The sequence below is a fragment of the Microtus oregoni genome, unplaced genomic scaffold, assembly GCF_018167655.1.
Source record: "Microtus oregoni isolate MIOR12 unplaced genomic scaffold, Mior012 000041F_ref0000270, whole genome shotgun sequence".
Lineage (NCBI taxonomy): Eukaryota > Metazoa > Chordata > Mammalia > Rodentia > Cricetidae > Microtus > Microtus oregoni.
In genome coordinates, this window is record NW_024543208.1 from 12890413 (window position 1) to 12908996 (window position 18584).

At 38.6% G+C, this 18584-nt stretch overlaps 1 protein-coding gene across 4 annotated transcripts in view; it reads left to right on the forward strand.

The window, feature by feature from the left end:
* Astn2 (astrotactin 2) overlaps positions 1 to 18584 on the forward strand; it is a 998237-nt gene that overhangs the window by 419692 nt on the left and 559961 nt on the right. For all 4 annotated transcript variants that reach the window (XM_041632337.1, XM_041632338.1, XM_041632339.1 and 1 more), the window contains one exon: positions 11256 to 11423. In XM_041632337.1, the coding sequence (XP_041488271.1) occupies positions 11256 to 11423 (168 nt within the window). The remainder of the gene's footprint in view (positions 1 to 11255; positions 11424 to 18584) is intronic.

Here is an 18584-nt window from a genome sequence, read left to right on the forward strand (position 1 = left end):
GCCACCCAAAGTACCAATATTACATCTTTAGGCAGCTGTTCTCTCTGTGCCAGACAGTAAAAGCTGCTCCATCAACATGACTGTTGAAGCCTCTGATTTTTGGAAGCTTTGCCTTATGTAATCTTTTGTGGTATCATAAAACGATTATATTAAGTCCCCACACTAATTTGAATTGTGTCCAGTTTCCAGAATATATCTTTTGGAAGTACTACATGTCTTTAGACATGTATATTAAATTAAAATGTTATGTAACACAATGCCTCTCCATTCATTCTAATGTACTATAATTTATGTTTCAGTCATCATCTTCAAAAGTATAGTACCTAGAGAATGAACCAGAGGTGAACACTGACATACCCAATGTAAGATAAGAAATGCATTGTAGTGTGAACAGCTCCTTGTGAAGTGAGAATAGGGGACAGCCTAATAGTATTGAACATTACTATTTTTAATACAGAGTACATTCTAATTTCTATTCTTCAGCCGTGTAGCTGTGTGTTTCAGGATATGTACATATGACTACCCGAAGCCTCAGTTTCTTTGCCTGTAGAATGGGAATACAAATAACCCTTCCCTCTAGTAATAGTTCTCAGGTCATTTAAAGAGCAGCATCAATGGCAGTACAAAATTCCATCTAAGAAATGCATTCAGAGAGTCAGGTACACACAATCCCGTAACATGAATGCAGGTGATACATAGTAAATGGCTTCACAAGAGGCTGAGAAAAGAGATAGGAAGCACTTCCTAGAGACACTCAAATGGTGAGCTGATGGGACTTCAATTCAGTTTGATTCCCGGTCTGCTGATTGCAAGGCCTGTGCTTTTTTTGTCTGAAACTCTTCCAGGATGAAAGAAGAGTGTAGAAGGCAAGAGCAGCAACACACACACGCACGCACACACACACACACACACACACACACACAAGCACGCACAAACATTAAGTGGAGACAGAAAAGCAGGCAGGTGCCTGCGTCTAACTTGGTTGGGTGGCTTTAACCGATGGTGTAGTAATGAAACAGATCGGGGCAGGAATTGCTAATGTGGTTATTCTTAGTGCTCACAGTTGTGAGCTACCTTTGCTGAAAACAGCCCTTGATATGTGTGCAGGCTCCTTGGGAGGAGCAGAGAGAAGCATATCTCATAGATGAGGGCGGCAACAGAGACGAGAGAGACGAGGGAAAGAAAGGACAAGGAACGGTGCTAGGGGGCAGAAGCAGAGCCATTCAAGGGTGTGCACTCAGTTCTTATTTGCATCACGATTCAAACTGCAGCCCCACATTTTTTTGTAATGTTTTTCTTCCAAATGTGCGGATCCTGATTTTTAGCAGGCATCTTTCTTGGGATCTGTTACTCCTACAGCATGTCTTCAATCCCCTCCTGCCTAAGTCACCTTAGATAAATTCGTGAAAGCAAGAGGAGTAGTTGCCAGGATGTGGTATAGGTAGCCTAGGGGAAATGAATGATGGGTGTGAGCTAGGTGATGTTTTAAAATGAAGCTACAGGCAGGACTACCCCATTACACAAATTCAGGAGTCCTTGTCTACACAAAATACAATTACTAAGCGCATTGTGTGGACAGATAAATATGCAACTATTCCAGGACATATAGTCAAAATCATATACTTTATATGTATGGGTAGAGATTAAATTACATGCAGAAATACATTGCTAACTATGCAGATTTCCCAAGAATAGCTCACTGTAAATCTCTAACCAGAGACTACACTATTCATGAGTAATTCACATGAATTTTACTTAATAACATTGGAGGCTTTGTGATCTGTATTTCCAAAATGAAGGCAAGAAAATGAGTAAGGATTCCAGAAGGATTCTTCCTATAGTAACCCAGAAACGGGCTAGACTGGGTTTTGAGATGCCCTCTTTGCTTCTGACAAAGCTCCTATCCAAGTTCCATTTTTATATTCATGTCATGCTTGACCAGCTAACAGGAAGGAAAAGATATTTCCCTGTTACAAAAGTCAAAACAAAGAATGTATGTGAATGGGGGCAAATGTTAATATGTTCCTTCCTGAGCCTGGGCCTACGGCATGCCTCATTGGGTAAAAACACTTTCCACCAAGCCTAAGAACCCAAGTATGATCCTGGTACTTACATTTTGGAAAGAGAGAACCCATGCTGGAAAGCTTCCTCAGGCTTCTATTTGTATGCATTAGTATGTGTACTACCCACAATAAATGAATACATTTAATTAAAAAATTAACAACCATTGGTATTAAGTCAAAGTAAATCTGATATTTAAATTGGATTTGTCCCATCAATTTCTTGTAAAGTTTAGAAGTAAATCTAGAAAAGAAAAAAAAAAGAATTAATAGTAAGTAGCTACTTTCTAGCTTGCACCAAAATTATTTCCTTAGAAATTTAAATAAGTTAAAAAAAATAAAGGAAGCATTTTCTGATTTTGTTTTTTTTCTGTTACCTAGCTTGGTACCAAATTGTCGTGTACCTTGGGGGAAATGCTCTTTTGAAATAGCGAGACTTCAAACAGCTTTTGTCCAGACCCCCAAATACCCCTAACACAACTTGAAGCAAGACCAAGGGCAAATAAAAGCAGGTAGAATTCTGTGACAATCTGTTTTTAGCCAGACTTTGATCACAGTTTGAGATGGGGAATACAGAAAATGCTATTTAAAAAAAAAAAAGGCAATGCCCACAGGAATTCCACGTACCACTTTATAAAAACTTACATTTACTGAGTTTGGGGAAAGTAATAAAACTATTTATTTAGAAGCAACTCTTTTCCATAAGTGGGACACTACATTCCCCATGGGCCTTCCCATGTCCATGTTTATTTTTCCCTGGTCCCTAGTAATGAGCTCTTAAGCAATTCTTCTGTGATATGGTCCTCTCCTTCTGGAAAGGTAGGAGTCGTGAGTTGTAGCTTTGTGATTTTGGCATTCAACTACACAGGACCTGCGTTTGCTGGTCAGTGTGTACTCTCCAACAACTGTGACCTTGAGGTCACACCACTTAGGATCTCTTGTAGTCCTGACATGTTCAAGTAGTGTGGCCTTTGGAAAGCCAGTTGTACACAGAGTTCTAGGGGTAGTTCTCGCCATGCACTTCTTAATAATGGGGATACATACTGAGTCACGGCACAAGTATCATAATGTAGGCTTGGACAGAGCTATGTGGCACCACTTCCTGCATACTTGGGCTGTGTGTATGATATATAGTGTTGCTCATATGGCCATGGTAAGCAAAGCACTGTAAGACTAAATTAAACGTAGGCGAAAACAATATGTAATGTATATATAATATATAACAATATAATCAAGAGATGTGAAAAAATGAGATATATGTGCAGACTTCTGGTATGTCACCCAATAGAATATTTTATAGGAAACTGCATTCTTATATTACTATGATGATGAACACTCTAAAAATAATAAAAATAAAGAATAATAAATAGATAATACAGGAGCATTTATGCTTAGTAGCCTCTTTAAGTATTATGTATCACATATCATTGTATAACTACACTTTAAATGACCACCAACATGAACCCAGACACATGAGTCATGCATCTCTTGTATAACTGTAATTTCAAGAGGCAGTAGGAATTCTCAGCTCTACTGTAATTTTAGGGAACCACTGCTATATACGAGGTTTCTTGTTGATCTTTATGTAACACATGATGGTACTTGATCAATCCTCATGGGATCAGGAGCATTTTCTTTCCTGCTTTTTGTCTTAGGTTTGATTGCCTATTAAAGAAGAGTGTGCATCTTTCAGTGAGGATTGTCACTTCCCCAAAGGAGTGAAAAATGGGTTTGAGGGCAATAAAATATACCCCCCTGTGCATTGTAAAAATAAACCATAAATAAAGTGCAATAGTGGATATACAATGTACTTGTGGGATTAGAATGTCACTAGTAAGAGATGGTTTGTGTGGGGAGAGGGTAATCAGTAAACTCCTTAGAAATAAAAAAGAAAAGGGTTTTGGAAATTCTTTTAGATGTCATGTATGATTCTCATATCATCATAAATTTCTCATCTATTATATTATTTCCAAGATTATTCCAAATTTAAACAAATTTCTATTTTGTGAAGAGCCTAACAATACTGTTTTCCATAAAAGGTTCTTTAAAATAGCCATTGGGCATTTTCAGATTCTTCTCAGCTTCCATCTTTTTAACATTTTCATCTTATTCCCATGGTATATTTTATAACCTGCATACCACATCCTCTGTCTGTGCAGTGATGCTGAAGTGTTTGGAACCCCACATCCTCTGTCTGTGCAGTGATGCTGAAGTGTTTGGAACCAGACTGGACTTCTAAAGGAATCAATGGAAATGGATTAATTGAAACTAAGGTTTATGTTTAGAACTCTATGCATTTGAATTTCAGTTACTGACTTTGTCATTTTACATGTTTTATTGTATACATTTCAAGCCTTATTCTGAGAAGTTATCCCTAGGGTTCACAGTATTAAATAAAGGTTAATAATCAGAATTGCACATAGAGATATTTGTCCAGTACCATAAAAGTAGTGTATTTGCTAATACTGTCATAATAAAGTACCAGTGACAGAGTGGTTAAAATTTCATGAGTGGTTTTCTTATAGTTATGGAGTTAGCAGTCAAAGATCATGGTGTTAGAAACATTAATTTCTTCTGCTGTCTCTATCCTTGGCTGATAGATGGCTTTCTTCTTTTCTCCTCTTCAAATAGTCCCTCCACCTTGTACATGTGGGATTAATTTCTTCTTATAAGGACATGGGTCATGTTGGATAAAGACTCCAATCAATATTCCCTTTTAACTCTGCCTTTTTTAAAGACCATGGCTTCAAATGCAGTCAGTCATATTTTTGAGTCAATGCATGCTAGACCTGTACTAAATAAACTTGAAGAGGACACAGCCCATCCCATTACAGATAGAGAGCATGTAGGTGATTGTGAGAAGGTTGAACTTGACCCAAGGAAAACAGAAATTAAGTGGCATAAGATGAGATAAAAGGGAAAGATGGAGGTAGAAGAAAAGACACAGAGATAAGTGGCTGAGAGCCTTGTTTGGAAACAGGCCCACAATAAAGATGCTGTTCTCAGAGACCAATTGCTCCCAACCACCTAGGCTGGCTTTGCTTCTGCTTTAAAAGCCCTCAGACTTTTTGTTTGATCACCAACTTTATGTATCCACTTTTCAATGGATAGTAGAATGTAGCCAAGATGACTTATGGCTCTGTAAACTAGGGCAGGGGCCAGAGTGGACATGTGCTTCACTTACCCACTGGGCTAATAATAGAAGTGGTCCTCATTTCTGCTTCTGCGTTTCAACATCCTCCTACCCCCAGGAAAGGCTCTGTGATGGTGTGACAGGAGGGAAAGTGCTTCTCATCATCTAACAACCAAAGAGAGGAAACAGAGAGAACTGAATGCGTGGGAGCAAAATCCTTCCTGCACTTTGCTTGTGGAGAGCATCGGCTGGCCATTCACCAGTGCGGCCAGATCCTTGTTTTGAAGTCTTTTATCCATGACATCATTGTTCTGACTAATGGTGAACAGTGTAATGAAAGGAATTTGGAAAAAAAGACAAAAATCTTCTGGTGATACCTACTTCTATGGGATTTTGAGTTCTCATCTGGAGCTTTCAGTTTCTTTTCGGGGATGCTGTGCCTCTGGCTTTTCAGAGAACATTATGGAATGGCCTGAGCTTCCCCTCTCACCCATGATCTATTCTGCACAATTACAGAAGCAGGCTTATAATCAATGTAATTGAAGATCAGAGTTAATGAGGACCTCAGTGCCTGTGCAGTCCCCTCAGCAACACAAGGCTTCAGATTCTTGATAAGGGAATGATTGGGCTGAACTGAAAATCCATTTGGCTAATTAGATGATGTATATTCCCACAAGGCTGTGGGAGAAAAATGAATATATATGTATGTGTATATATATATATATACATATATATTTAAAAATAAGGAAACATGACATTTTGAAGTTGAGATTTTGGCAGAGATTCACTTAAGAGTCATTGCTCTCTGGGAAGATCTAAATGAGTATCTCAGGAGGAATCTTACATTGCCCAATAAAGGAGGGAGGGCTTTTAATCTAAAGCCAAGAAAATAAGACAGACATCCAGAGGAAAATATGGGGAAAATGAGACACAAGGAATAACACATTTTTATTTCCTTGTGATGTAGTTTTCATTCCCATAGAAATGTGGCAATTTATTCAGAGAGCTGGTTGACACTCATTTAACTTACTAGTGCATCCACCCTCCTAACTCTGCCTTGTATTTTTTTTCTCAGATTCTCTGCTTATATCCAAATATCTTCTGAACCTCCATCACACACTATGAGCTATAGAGATCATGAGTTAAACAAAGCATGCCCTTTGCATTTGAGAAATGAAGAATAGATAGAATATGAAGTAAAGGGGAAAGAAGCACGGGCACACAGGCTTTCCTTGGAATTCTAGGTCTTATCACCATCCTTGCTATTCTCACATGCTGTGTTTTGTTCAGTTAGAGTCTGGTACAGGGCTTGCTACCCAGTTTATATCCAGAATTACAGATGAATGAATGAATGACATAGCGTGTGTAAGTTCACACTAGATACAATTCTGTCATAAGTATGGCAAGGATTGGGATGTATGAGACAGGTAAGGCTTTCGGCTCTACTGGGTAAATTTCTGTGTACTACCCAAGCACCTATCTCTTTATACTTTGCAGTTTTAACCTCTTTTGTTATATCTTTGCTTCTAAACTTAAGTTAAACGCCAATTGTCAAGGTTTGCTTTCCAAGCTTCCTTGCTCTTTCAAAAGGAGAAAACAGCTTTTCAAATAATCCTCCCCACCCTCTGATTTGTAGGGCATGCACTTTGGCGTGTATTTGCTCTACATTATTTAGCTCATAATATTTTCAATGGCTACAACACATTTTTCAGTTTCTAGGAAAATGTTTTTACATGCAGAAGGCTTTACTAAGTGTTGAACAAATTAGCACACTAAACTTTAGCACGGACGTCTTTCTTTCACCATTTCTGATACAGCATGGTCTTTACACCTCCTTGCTCCCTCACGCAGGGCCTCTTTGCTCTGCTGTCTTTTACTCATCCATATCTCAAGCCCATTAAAGTGAGTCTCTTCTCAAAATACCCATGAAAGTGAAGTTCAGTTTTTTTAGTTTGAAAGTATTGAGATTCCTAAAGTGCTAACCTTATTGTCTAGGTGTCATGGAGTGCAAATAAAATTAAGCTTGGCCAGTTAGATGGCCTGTCTACTTCATAATCCCAGGAAGAAGTGAGTTGAAGGTCTCTGTAGTTAGACATGGAAATTGATTTCATTAATTTACTTTAACATTTGCTAAACCTTGAAAATGTGGCAAATATTTTGCTCAGAATTGGATTGATAAAGGCTAATGACTCAGCATATGTTCCTTCTAAGAATGCATAGTCCACCAGAGGAGGAGGTGCCTCTGGCACTATCTATGCTACAGTCATCAAAGTGAATGTCCAACCTTCTGGAGGAAGAGTGAAAGGACCACAGAAGACAACCCTACCAATGTTCCTGTTTCTCAAAATACCACCCTGGGATATGGGACGGTCACAGCTTTAGAGAATGAAAACTCTTCTTGCCATTTCCACTCCTGCCCCTGGGGAATTACGCAGATTGTTCAGATCAGTTTTTTTTTCTGTGTCTCCTATAGTCTTCTGTGAAAAAGGAAAATGACTATCCAACCAGACTATTGTGAGTAGAATATGTAACATAATGTATCACTCACTACACTCAAAGGATAGTAGCTTCCCTCTGCCATCAGAGTGCCTGTCCATCTAGGTAGTATACCATTTCAATGATGTGAAAGATAAGCTACTGACTTAGTCCATTTATGATGCTTAGGCAGAATACCAGAGAGCCCGTGCCTTACAAACAGTACATGTGTATTTCTGAAGGTTCTGGAGTCTGGAGAGTTTAAGATCGGGATGCTGTCAGGTTGGTGTCAGGTAATAGTCGACCTCATGGTTCAATTGGGCTATCCTTCCTCAGTGTTTAAAACAGTTTTCTAAGTCTTCAATAAGAGCACTAATCCCAATTATAAGAACTCTATCTTCATGACCCAGTTATGTCTAAAAGGCTCAGCCTTCAAATACAAGTAGTCTATTATACCTGTTTTCTAGTCCAATTTTATTTCTAATATCTGTTGATATTGTGTGTGGAGCTTTGAAGTTCATAAGAAAGCCAAATAATGATGAAAATTGCTGCCATGAGTCTCTTTCATAAAGCGCCCAGTACTTTATCTGCTTTAGGGAATTTGTGATGCCGTATCCTTCTCTCCATTAAGTGGTGCCACACTCATTCTCCCAATTGCAGGGTGTTCATGTCTGGCCCCTCTCAACTGACTGTTTCTTGCATTAACATCCTCCATTATGAAGGACTGTTTCACCTAAGGTTATTTCTGCTCCTCAGAAACAGCCTATAGTCCCACTCTGAGCGATGTGATGGTACAAAGACTTATCTTGATTTGGAACCAGTATGAAGGACCATCTACCGTCAGAGTGTTCATTGCAATCTCTAATGGGCTCTTTCTGCATCTCCATGGCAATTTAACGTTTCCCTCCATGCCCTTTTCCCATGACAGTCTCTGCCTCTGAGTATTCCTTTAGACAGTCCTTATCCAAGGTAGATATATTGTCTTATGTAACCTTTATAACAGCATCTCGGGGGGTTGTCTATCCATGCTGTTCATGTGTGGTAACTGGGGTGGGGACTTGCTTTCTTGCTCAAGATTATACATCTATGAAGTAACAACATGAAGATCTGAACTCACATCTTGCTGGCTGCTCTCATTATTACAGCACTATGAAGCTTTTCTAAAGCAGCTAAATCAACCAAGCTCAGCCTTGGGACAGAGTTCAATATCCATACCTCAGTCTTTAGTGGGAATAAATACAAGAATTATCCACGTAAACAGCATGACTGTGCTTTTTGAAAGAAAACTCTGCAGTTTATTCTGATGTGTAGTGCTTTGCTCAAGGACCCATGAGACACGTTTCTGTTTGGGCTTTGTTCCAGTGGGGGAAACGTGGCTTTGCAAATACATTTGCATAGATTTCCTTGCCAAAATTTTGAAATATGAAATCCAACAGACTCAATTTTTTTTCCTTTAGCTTCCAAGGACTTTAGGGCCAACTTCAAAAGGGGTCATTTCCTTATATCAGCTTGATGTCACTCATCTACTCCTGCTGTTTCAATGGATGCTTCTGGCATTCACACTGAAAATCGTGTCGCCTCCTGTGCCTTTACATAGCAACTCCTTCTATAGAATGATGAACAGTCTGTGTCTGTGTGAGTTAGAGAATGGAAGCACTAGTTCCTGGCTTCAGACACTTAGGCAGCCAGACATGGTTTGATGTGACCTCATCTCTCTGACCATTTTTCACTGGACTACAGCAGATGATCTGATCCAATATTAGCTTAATCATAGGTCAAGAACTGTGTCTGATATGATCTGACAGAAGCCCCTGTTTGATGCAAAGGATGCTTAGAAACTGAAATGCTCTTCCCTGGGAAAAACTGAATTATTTCCCTGGGAAAAACTAGATTTTCTGTTGGTGTTGTTGTTTTCTGGTGTGGTAAAGAGAAGTAAACAGGGTAGAATGCTTAGTTATGCTAATTTTAGAACATAATTTTCTGTTCGCTGTGATGCAGGTTGATAGATCTACCACAAGTTCAGAGCTACTTTTCAAGTCTATTTAGGCCTATTTAGACTCATATTTTTTTACTCTGTAAAGCTTAACCTTTGCTTTGTGTGATTGTTTCACACACAAACACACACACACACACACACACACACACACACATTAATCATTTACAATATTATTGTAGCCAATCTGAGGAATCTTCTTGCCTCCTCCAATTGGATGTATATATGAGCATATGTGAATTTGTAAAGAATATATATAAGCAAACACTGTATAATTATACAATAATTACATTTAAAAAGATAATGTATGGTATGTACATGCATATATGAATATATATGTGTGGTATATCTTATGAATTAGTGAGAAATATTTCAATTCATAGATTATAAAGCTTGAGGCTTTTTTGACCTACATAAGTTTCTATGAACATCTTTAAGTCTTCATTGGAAAATGGGTTGGTTATAATGAAAGCTTAAATGTAAGCCTCTTCTGGCTTTTAGGCCCATGTGTAAAGCTCTAACTGGAAGTGATTCATAGCTACCATTCTAGTGGAGACTGACATGGCCTCTTGATGCCGGCCCTCACCTGCTTCTCTTCCTGTACTCACCAAATTCCAAGCATCAAGCTCATTTGCTTGTTTGTTTGCTGCTTTTTGAGACATGGTCTTCCTCTGCATCTCTGGCTGACCTGAAAATCATTGTGTAGATCTTACTGGCTTGGAACTTACTACCTTCCATCTTCTGAGTACTGGGATTATAGGAGTATGGCACTAAATTCAGTATCAAGGTGTGTGTGTGTGTGTGTGTGTGTGTGTGTGTACATATAGGCGCATGCTCATATGTGGTATCCTTCCTTAAAGTTTCTAGGAATTTCCTTGAAAATCCCTCTATTTCTTTGTCTACAACTGTCTATATTACTGCCTTATAATTCTCCCTTTAAATAAAATAAGTCGGGTTGAGAGTAGAGCTCAGTGGTAGAGCATGCACCAAGTACATTTGTGAGACCCTTATTTTGAATCACAGTACTGCAAAAGCAATAACAGAAAATATAGCACACACTAGGGGAAAAGGCCTTGATTCCTTGTTTCTTCTCTTGCATGTAGATATTACCCACTTAGCTCTGTAGAGCATTGGTGCACTCTTTTCCAAAGGATGCCTGGGTAACAAGGATGGTCATTCTTCCTTTTGAAAATTTAACATTTAATCATTTTTACTAGAACCTATCAGGTACTGTCTACATACCTTACATCAATCTACTTCATTCTCACAATTGAGAGGCTCTCATTAACATTTTTATTTACAGATGCAGCAGCCAAGACCAGAGTAACTAAGTGACTTTCACAAAGTCAGTGTTCTATAAATGGTGATGTCTGGGCCTAAACCCAGTCCTAAGGACACACTTTTAACCACTTGGATGAACTAGGTCATGTTGACTCTTGACCCTTTAATGACACAGGGTAAAGGTCCTTCAACTGTTCTTAGCTAAGTGTGTTGTAACAACTGAGAGTGGATTATTTGTTTCTTTGTTCCTTTAGCACAAGCAATGACTCTGAAATTGAGGAGAAAGTAGCTGTTGCTTTCTGTTCACCCACAGGGAGCAGCTTTGTGGTGAGTGAAGGAAGCTACCTGGATATCTCTGACTGGCTCAATCCTGCCAAGCTGTCCCTGTACTACCAGATCAATGCCACCTCCCCATGGGTGAGAGATCTCTGTGGACAGAGGACAACAGATGCCTGTGAACAGCTCTGCGACCCAGAAACTGGTAAGTCATGAGTGAGGGACTTGAGATAAAGGTGTTGTGGACTTAAGGAGAGTCTGCATTCATTCCACTTAAGAAATCAGAGATTGCTGAGCCACTGACAAGGGATTCGATGTAAAGGTCAGTCGGTCCAGTCAATTGTTTAAACCATGTACTGCTATTTCCTGGTAAAGGGGAAATTCTTAGAAAACCACGAAAGCTCAGAGTTGGAAAAGACCTCATAGGGCATCCAGCTCAAACTCAGCAAGACTGAATGTCTAAATGCCATCAGACACTGCTAAGTTCATGTCCTGTGTTCCTTTAAATCCATATTCTTCAGCAAGCTACTACTGTATCTTTAACTATTAGCAAAAGAAAAGAATTCCTAACATACATGTTTTACGTTTAAACAAATAAAGACTAAATAATAGACTACCATACAGCAGGTTATAAGAAGGGTGAAGTAGATGGGAGTGGGGGAAGAAAGGGAAACAATAAAAGTGGGCAGAGGGCGTGAATAAAAGCAGAGTAGCGTGACATATATATAAAAATACCAAAGTAAAGCTCATTTCTCTGTATGATCATTTATGAAATGAACCTAAAATTTAAAATCTAATGATAATAAAACAATTTCTCCATTTTTCATTTGTACATCTAATTAGCGGGAATTTCTTACAGCATGGTTTTTAAGCAAATTCCCTGACTAATGTAATCTGTATGTGAGTGTCTGTGGAAAGGAACACCATATATGCACAGCCTCATATGGTAGCCAAAGGTATATATGCTTGTTTATTTTAAATTAATTGAAATAAAATAACATTAAGTATTCATATCCTCAGTCACATTAGCCAAATTTCAAGTACTCCGGAACTCTGTATGACTAAAGACCACTGTCTTAAACAACTCGTATAAAGGATCTTTAGAAAGTTCTTTTGGAAAATATTGTAATAAACAAACTTACATACATTACATAGAGACAGATAGTTGATAGATAATAGACAGTAGACGTCAAAGCCTATGCAATGACAGCCTTGGAGGAGGGGGAGGTATTGTTACTGTAGATAGAAAGGCTCTTCAGGAAGGTGTTATTTGAACAAGTACCTGGCGATGGGAACATATGAAACCATGTCACTCTTGTAGAGTTTTCGAAATAGAAAGCCCTGCATACATCAATTCTATGCAACAGGAACTCATAAATTTGTCTTTTAATGGACAGTGGTAGGAATGCCAAGACACCTAGAGGGGAAGGAAGGAGTAGGAAGTACGGTCTGAAGTGCACATTTGGGGCAAAGGCCGTTCAGACCTTATATTAGGACGATGTGGAGCTTCAGACAAATGGAAATGTCTTTGAATATTTCTGAGCAAAGGAGCATGTGAGTATGAACTCTGATCCATAATTTAACAGGTCCACTCTGGCTTCTGCGTGAAGAATCAGGTCCGAAATGTTAAAACATGCTAGCGCTGTAATCTAAGCAAGAGTTGGTAATGGCTTAGACCCTGAGACGAAGGAAGGAAATGGTGAGATATTAACAGATACTGGACGACTTCAGTATAGGCTTGGCAGCCTGTGTTATTAGATATGGGATGTGAGAAATGGAGTACAGGCAAAGATGATCACAAATTTTCAAGTTTGAATGGAGAGACAAATCAAGTCATCACTTCCGGAGGCAGGCATGCCGTGAGAGGGTCAGGGCTGGGTGAGAGGTGTAAAGAGCAGGGTTGTGATATTAGTTCAAAAAACCAGCTGCATATCACACAGAAGTGGAGAATGAACGCAGCAGTTCTGTGCTACTGAGGAAAGAAAGATGGGTGGCCCCTTTGCAGTATGCCTTCTCCACTTCATTTAATTGATAGAATGATGTTGAAATATCTCATACAAGAAACTTACTTATGCTGACAGATGCCCCACTCCCATCTTGTGGCTCTTGTCTAATCCATGTCTAGTTCCTGCCTGCCTCATCACTGGTCTCAACCTTTTGTTTTCCTACAGTCTTAAGGAAAACACAGTTTGGAGTTATTCAAGATTTTTCTTGGAGTTGTGCACAAATTCTTTACGCCATCAAACAGGAAATGAATTTTAAGACTTACTGAATAGACATTATGAGTAAAGAGACTAATGTGTTGTGATTGTCATCCTCCTGGCTTCCCTTATTACAAATGATATGCAGACATACTAGGGTGAGGCAATCGCAGTGCATATTTAATTCATCATTAAATATTTTAATTATTTAAAGCAACTGGTCAGAAGACAGACAACGAACTCAGTCTGCTAGTGGAGAAGATAGTCCAGGTTCTTATCTCTGCATACTTCTTGAGCCATGTGGGTGCAGCATGCTATGTCTAGTGCCCAAGCAGCTGCCTTTACCAGGTCATCCCTGGCATCCATGATAACTATGTATCTGTCAGATATCTGGATCCATCATACTGAAGAAGCAGGAGACTAATGGCTGCAAACTGTCAAAGTGAGGGAACTAAAAAGGAAAGAAAAGGCGTGCACTAATGTTCAAAATGGAAACCAAAATAAGAGAATAAGAATTCACTACAAGTCCAAGACTCAAAGAGAAACTCTGAACAGAGATAGAAATTTTTATTCAACAGCATCTAGATGTAATCCAAACTTTAGTGATGTTGTCTTACTCAAATCAACAACTTCATACACAAAGAAGGCACCATTTATTAATGCTGTTCAGTTCATAATAGTTCCTGTCATCCACAAATAGGAAAACAGAAAGCCAAGGCTAGGAAAAAACTCTGAAAGTGAGGAGAGGCTTTCAGCAGGCGAACTATTGAATCTCTTCAGAGTAGGACCAGGATCTGACTTTGCATCTGTCTCCCTTAGTCTAGTCAAGAGCTGTTGAGACTCCCTTTCACAGCCTTTCCATGGTTCTTCCAGGTACACTCTGGAATATCACTGCACTTCCTACACAGTCTCTTCAGACAATTGAAACTGGAGGAGGATCCATATTCTTTGACTGGAACTCCTGATAGGCTGCTCTTGCCCCAGTGGATGGCACTACATCCATGCACGTCCTGATTGCACTAAGTGGACTCAGTGAATTCGTAAGAAAACACAGAAAGTTTGAAAGTGGTAGAGAATACCACAAGAGTTAAAGGGAGGGTATGGGGTTGAAATTGACAAAGATTTGTTATATCCACCCATAAAATTTATAAAACAATAAATGGCTAAAATAATAAAATAATAACAACAATAATATATTGTAAGTTACTATCATACAAATGAGTTTTCCTCTTCCCTTCCCCCCTGAAAACACATACACATGCATGGACATGTTCACGCACACTTACACACATACACACACACACACACACACACACACACACACACACACACACATCCTAGAGCTGGAACCCTGGGTAGAACCCAGAAGACCATCTCAGCTTTATGGATGTGAGTACTAATATAAAAGACCAATGACAAGATCAAGGTCCTGGCCAGCTGATGACAGAGCTAAGATTTATTCCCAGAGTCCTGTGCCCTAACCTAGTTATTTTCAAGCTCTTGGAGACAACAGAAATGGAGCTTAGGATTCTGTGTTCCAAGCCCATGACTGGCAGTTGTGGATGCTTCTGATCACGCATTATACTGACGTGGTAAGGTTGCAGTCATTGCTCATCCTCGATTTCCTTCTCATGCTCAGCTTACACAGCAACAGTCTCAGCTACCATATTCACTGATGAGATCTTTTTGACAGAAGCATGTTGGTGTCTATCTGCTCATCTTCTTGCAGTTCATTGAACATACCTGACCCTCACATACTCCCATCCCTTTCTCAATTTTTTTTTTTTGGTCATTTTAAACAGCTTTCTTCTTTTGCTGGGACATTAAGGGCACCATTTTTCTCAATTCACATGCAGTCAAAACACATTTCTTATCATTTTTATGAGCACTTTCCTGATTGAGAACTAATGAAAGATACCTGTTCCCTGTGGTTATATTCTTTGATGCTTTCATATGCCATTGTTGTTGTTGTGCTTGGTCATTGCTCAGATTGGGCATTTCTATCACCAGTGTGTTAATTTTGTGAGGGGATGAGGATAGGAGTCAAGATGTGTTTTCCCTTAATCTGTCATTAAAGTTCAGTGTGGTGCCTGATATTCAATAAGAGGAAAAAGCCTTCTAGAAAAACTCACATACAACTATTACAATCTTTTCTCCACATCTGCCTAGACAAGAATTCAGAATAAGTGTTTTCAAGGTTTAGAAAACTGGCTCAACAAAAACTATCCAGGACCCATTCACATTAACCAGGATTATCTATCCTCATCTTCCCATGCTACCAAATCCCTGAGAGTGATTCTTTATATTGTTTTCACTACACACACTCACTCTCTCATCCATGGGTTTTCCTCCTCCATCTGCTCCATCCCTTTCGGTGTCTCCTGTCATGACAGAAGGTACTCTTGCCAGCTGAAGTGTTGTCCATTCTTTAATCATCAACCTTCTGAAACCTTACTCACTTAATTGCCTCTCTTTTTCCCTCAGTAGAATAAATAAGTTCTATAAATTATTAGAGTTTTTTGATTACAGTAAAGTTTAAATTCAGTTATTGTTTAAATATTTGCCCTACCTCCTACAACTTAAGCTCATAGGTTCAGAGCTTTTGTGTAGTTTATCCCTGTATCCTTCCTAGCCCAATGGTGAGCAAAATAATCTCTTTTATAAACCACTCAAACCACTTAAGGTATAAAGATATAGGAGTATCTGTAAGTGAGAAGTCAAAAATGAGAACTAAATATACTTTTGTGAGCTTTGACTCAAATCCACAAAATTGATTCATTAGAATCAATTCAAGCAAGAATTTCTTAATTCCTCATTTTATTAGTCTCTGTGTTAGGGGCAATGGGAAATCACAGATATATTGGATAGTGATCTTTTCTTTGTGGATTTTACATTCTTAAAGGGATAAAAAGAATATGATAATATAGCTATTATAAAAAAACATAGTGTGCCATAAATCAAGAAAAATTTATTAAGTAAGTGCTTCTTTCCTGGAGAACAGTGAGAAATGTATTGGATACAGGATTTCAGGAGAGGTATTGGGAGAAAGACGACCTTTATTTCAGTCTTGGAGAATCACTGGGGATTGTGCATAAGGAGAGTGCTTAGCAGAGAGCTCAGCATTAAAATAGGAAGAAGAAGGTGTATAAAGACACAAAGAGTACAGAATAGTACAGTGAGCTAGCATCTAGAAATATTTTAGATGTAAGTGGAGACAAGGTAATAAAGAAGAATCAGGGTACAGATTGGGCAAATAATATGAAACAGACTCATAAGATGCTTATCCTGCCTGGATATGTAGCTCAATGGCGGATCATATGACTAGGATGTGTAAAGTCCTTAGTCTTAGGCCTAGCACTTCAAATTTGATTGATAATTAATTACATTATTGAAGTACTTAATATTTTAAAAATAAACACCAGGTTTCAGTAAGGTGATTAGACACTGAAATAGGGAAAGTTATTCCCATATTTAACCTCAACCATTCATGGACATCTAACTTTACAAAAGAACTTCTGAACTGACTACTCAATTAACTGAAATCCATCAAGAATGACAATTTGGGAGTAACTAAGAAAGAATTAAACCACTCCCCAAGCCTTGTGGATGTTCTATTTTAGATCTAGAAGAAGTAGCATAGCTTCCTTTAAACAAGCTGTGTACACACAGAGTGTGAAGTGGACTCAGCAGGTTTAAGAAAGAGAGCAGAAAAGTTGGAAAGATTAAGTGTGTAGAGGGAGAGAAAAAGAATTAGAAATGGGGTAGATTTTACCAAAGCACATCATGTAAAAAATTCTCAATAAAAATAATAATATAGTCATAATTTGGAAACTAAAGAACCACTGCCTTCTGTGAATCAGTTCATGGATATGAGCAAAGTCATCATGGAGGCAAACTTTGGACCTCATGTCTCAGAGTTTATATTCAAATCTTGATAAGAAGGATCATTCCTTTCAAGTGACAGAGACAGCAGACATAATGAGAAAGATGCTATATGTAGAGAATGAGTGTGTGTGTGTATGTGTGTGTGTGTGTGTGAAGAGATAGAGAGAAGGAGAGAGAGAGAGAGAGAGAGAGAGAGAGAGAGAGAGAAGAATATATTTTCCTAGCTGAATGATATTGCCAAGCTCCAGGAATTTCAACAGATAGTACCTCTTACAGAATGACCATGGAATGGGAAGCTAGGTGCACTGGAAACAGTTCATGTTGGCTCATGAAAGTCACTGTTAGCAAATATTCCCAACTGTTTCTTCAATGATATCACATGATGGTCCTGGAAGTTGAATAGTCTGACTATATTTAAATCAAAAAATCTGGTAAACACCACAAGCTAAAGCTTTATTTTCTTAAAAGAGCCAATCAGTAGGCATTTACTCCCATAACACTGGGTGGAATGCAAAGAGACAAGCACTGAGATAATGAAATGCTTTTTCTAGATCTGAACATATCACCAAAGCGGGGCATTGTACTCCTTTCCATAATAGAGAGTTTTTACTCTCCATCTGTTATGTTGTGCAAGAGGATTGTGGTCTGTTATAAAAAGGGTGATCTGGGTCAAAGGTGAAGTCATGAAATTTTAGAGAAGCTGCAACAGATCAAAACAAGCTTGACTGTTCAAAAATTGAGGATAAGAAGGTTACAGTGTTCCACAAAAGGAACTGTAAAAGTTTTTCCTTATAGAGAACTTTCCAGTGTCACTGAAAGTCAAGACAATGTTGCCGTGAACTTGAAAGATACTGTGTAAGGTGTTAAGTCTCTCATTGCAAAGTAGCAAATAAGAAGGCAGCCTGAACTATCTCTGACAGCCATTTCGAAGGGACTAAAGGAGTGATGATACATATACAATCTTTCAACATTTAAATTAGATAGCATTTAATTTTATCCAAATATATCAAATATTTTATTCCGCTGCTGACAACTGTTTATGCCCTGATACTTAAAATAGTAAAACCTGTCATCTAAATATATTGGTAGAACTTATAGCCAAGGGTTTACAAACAAAAGTTTAGAAATAGGTGACAGTGGTTAATCCATGCTTGAGATAGACAATTACCCCCTACCTGCTATTGCTGGGTCATTTCTGCTCATTAGTATGATGGGGGCTGTCAAGGTGCTATTCTCTCTGCATGACCTGTGTGCTTTTCATCAGCTTCGCTTTTTTATGT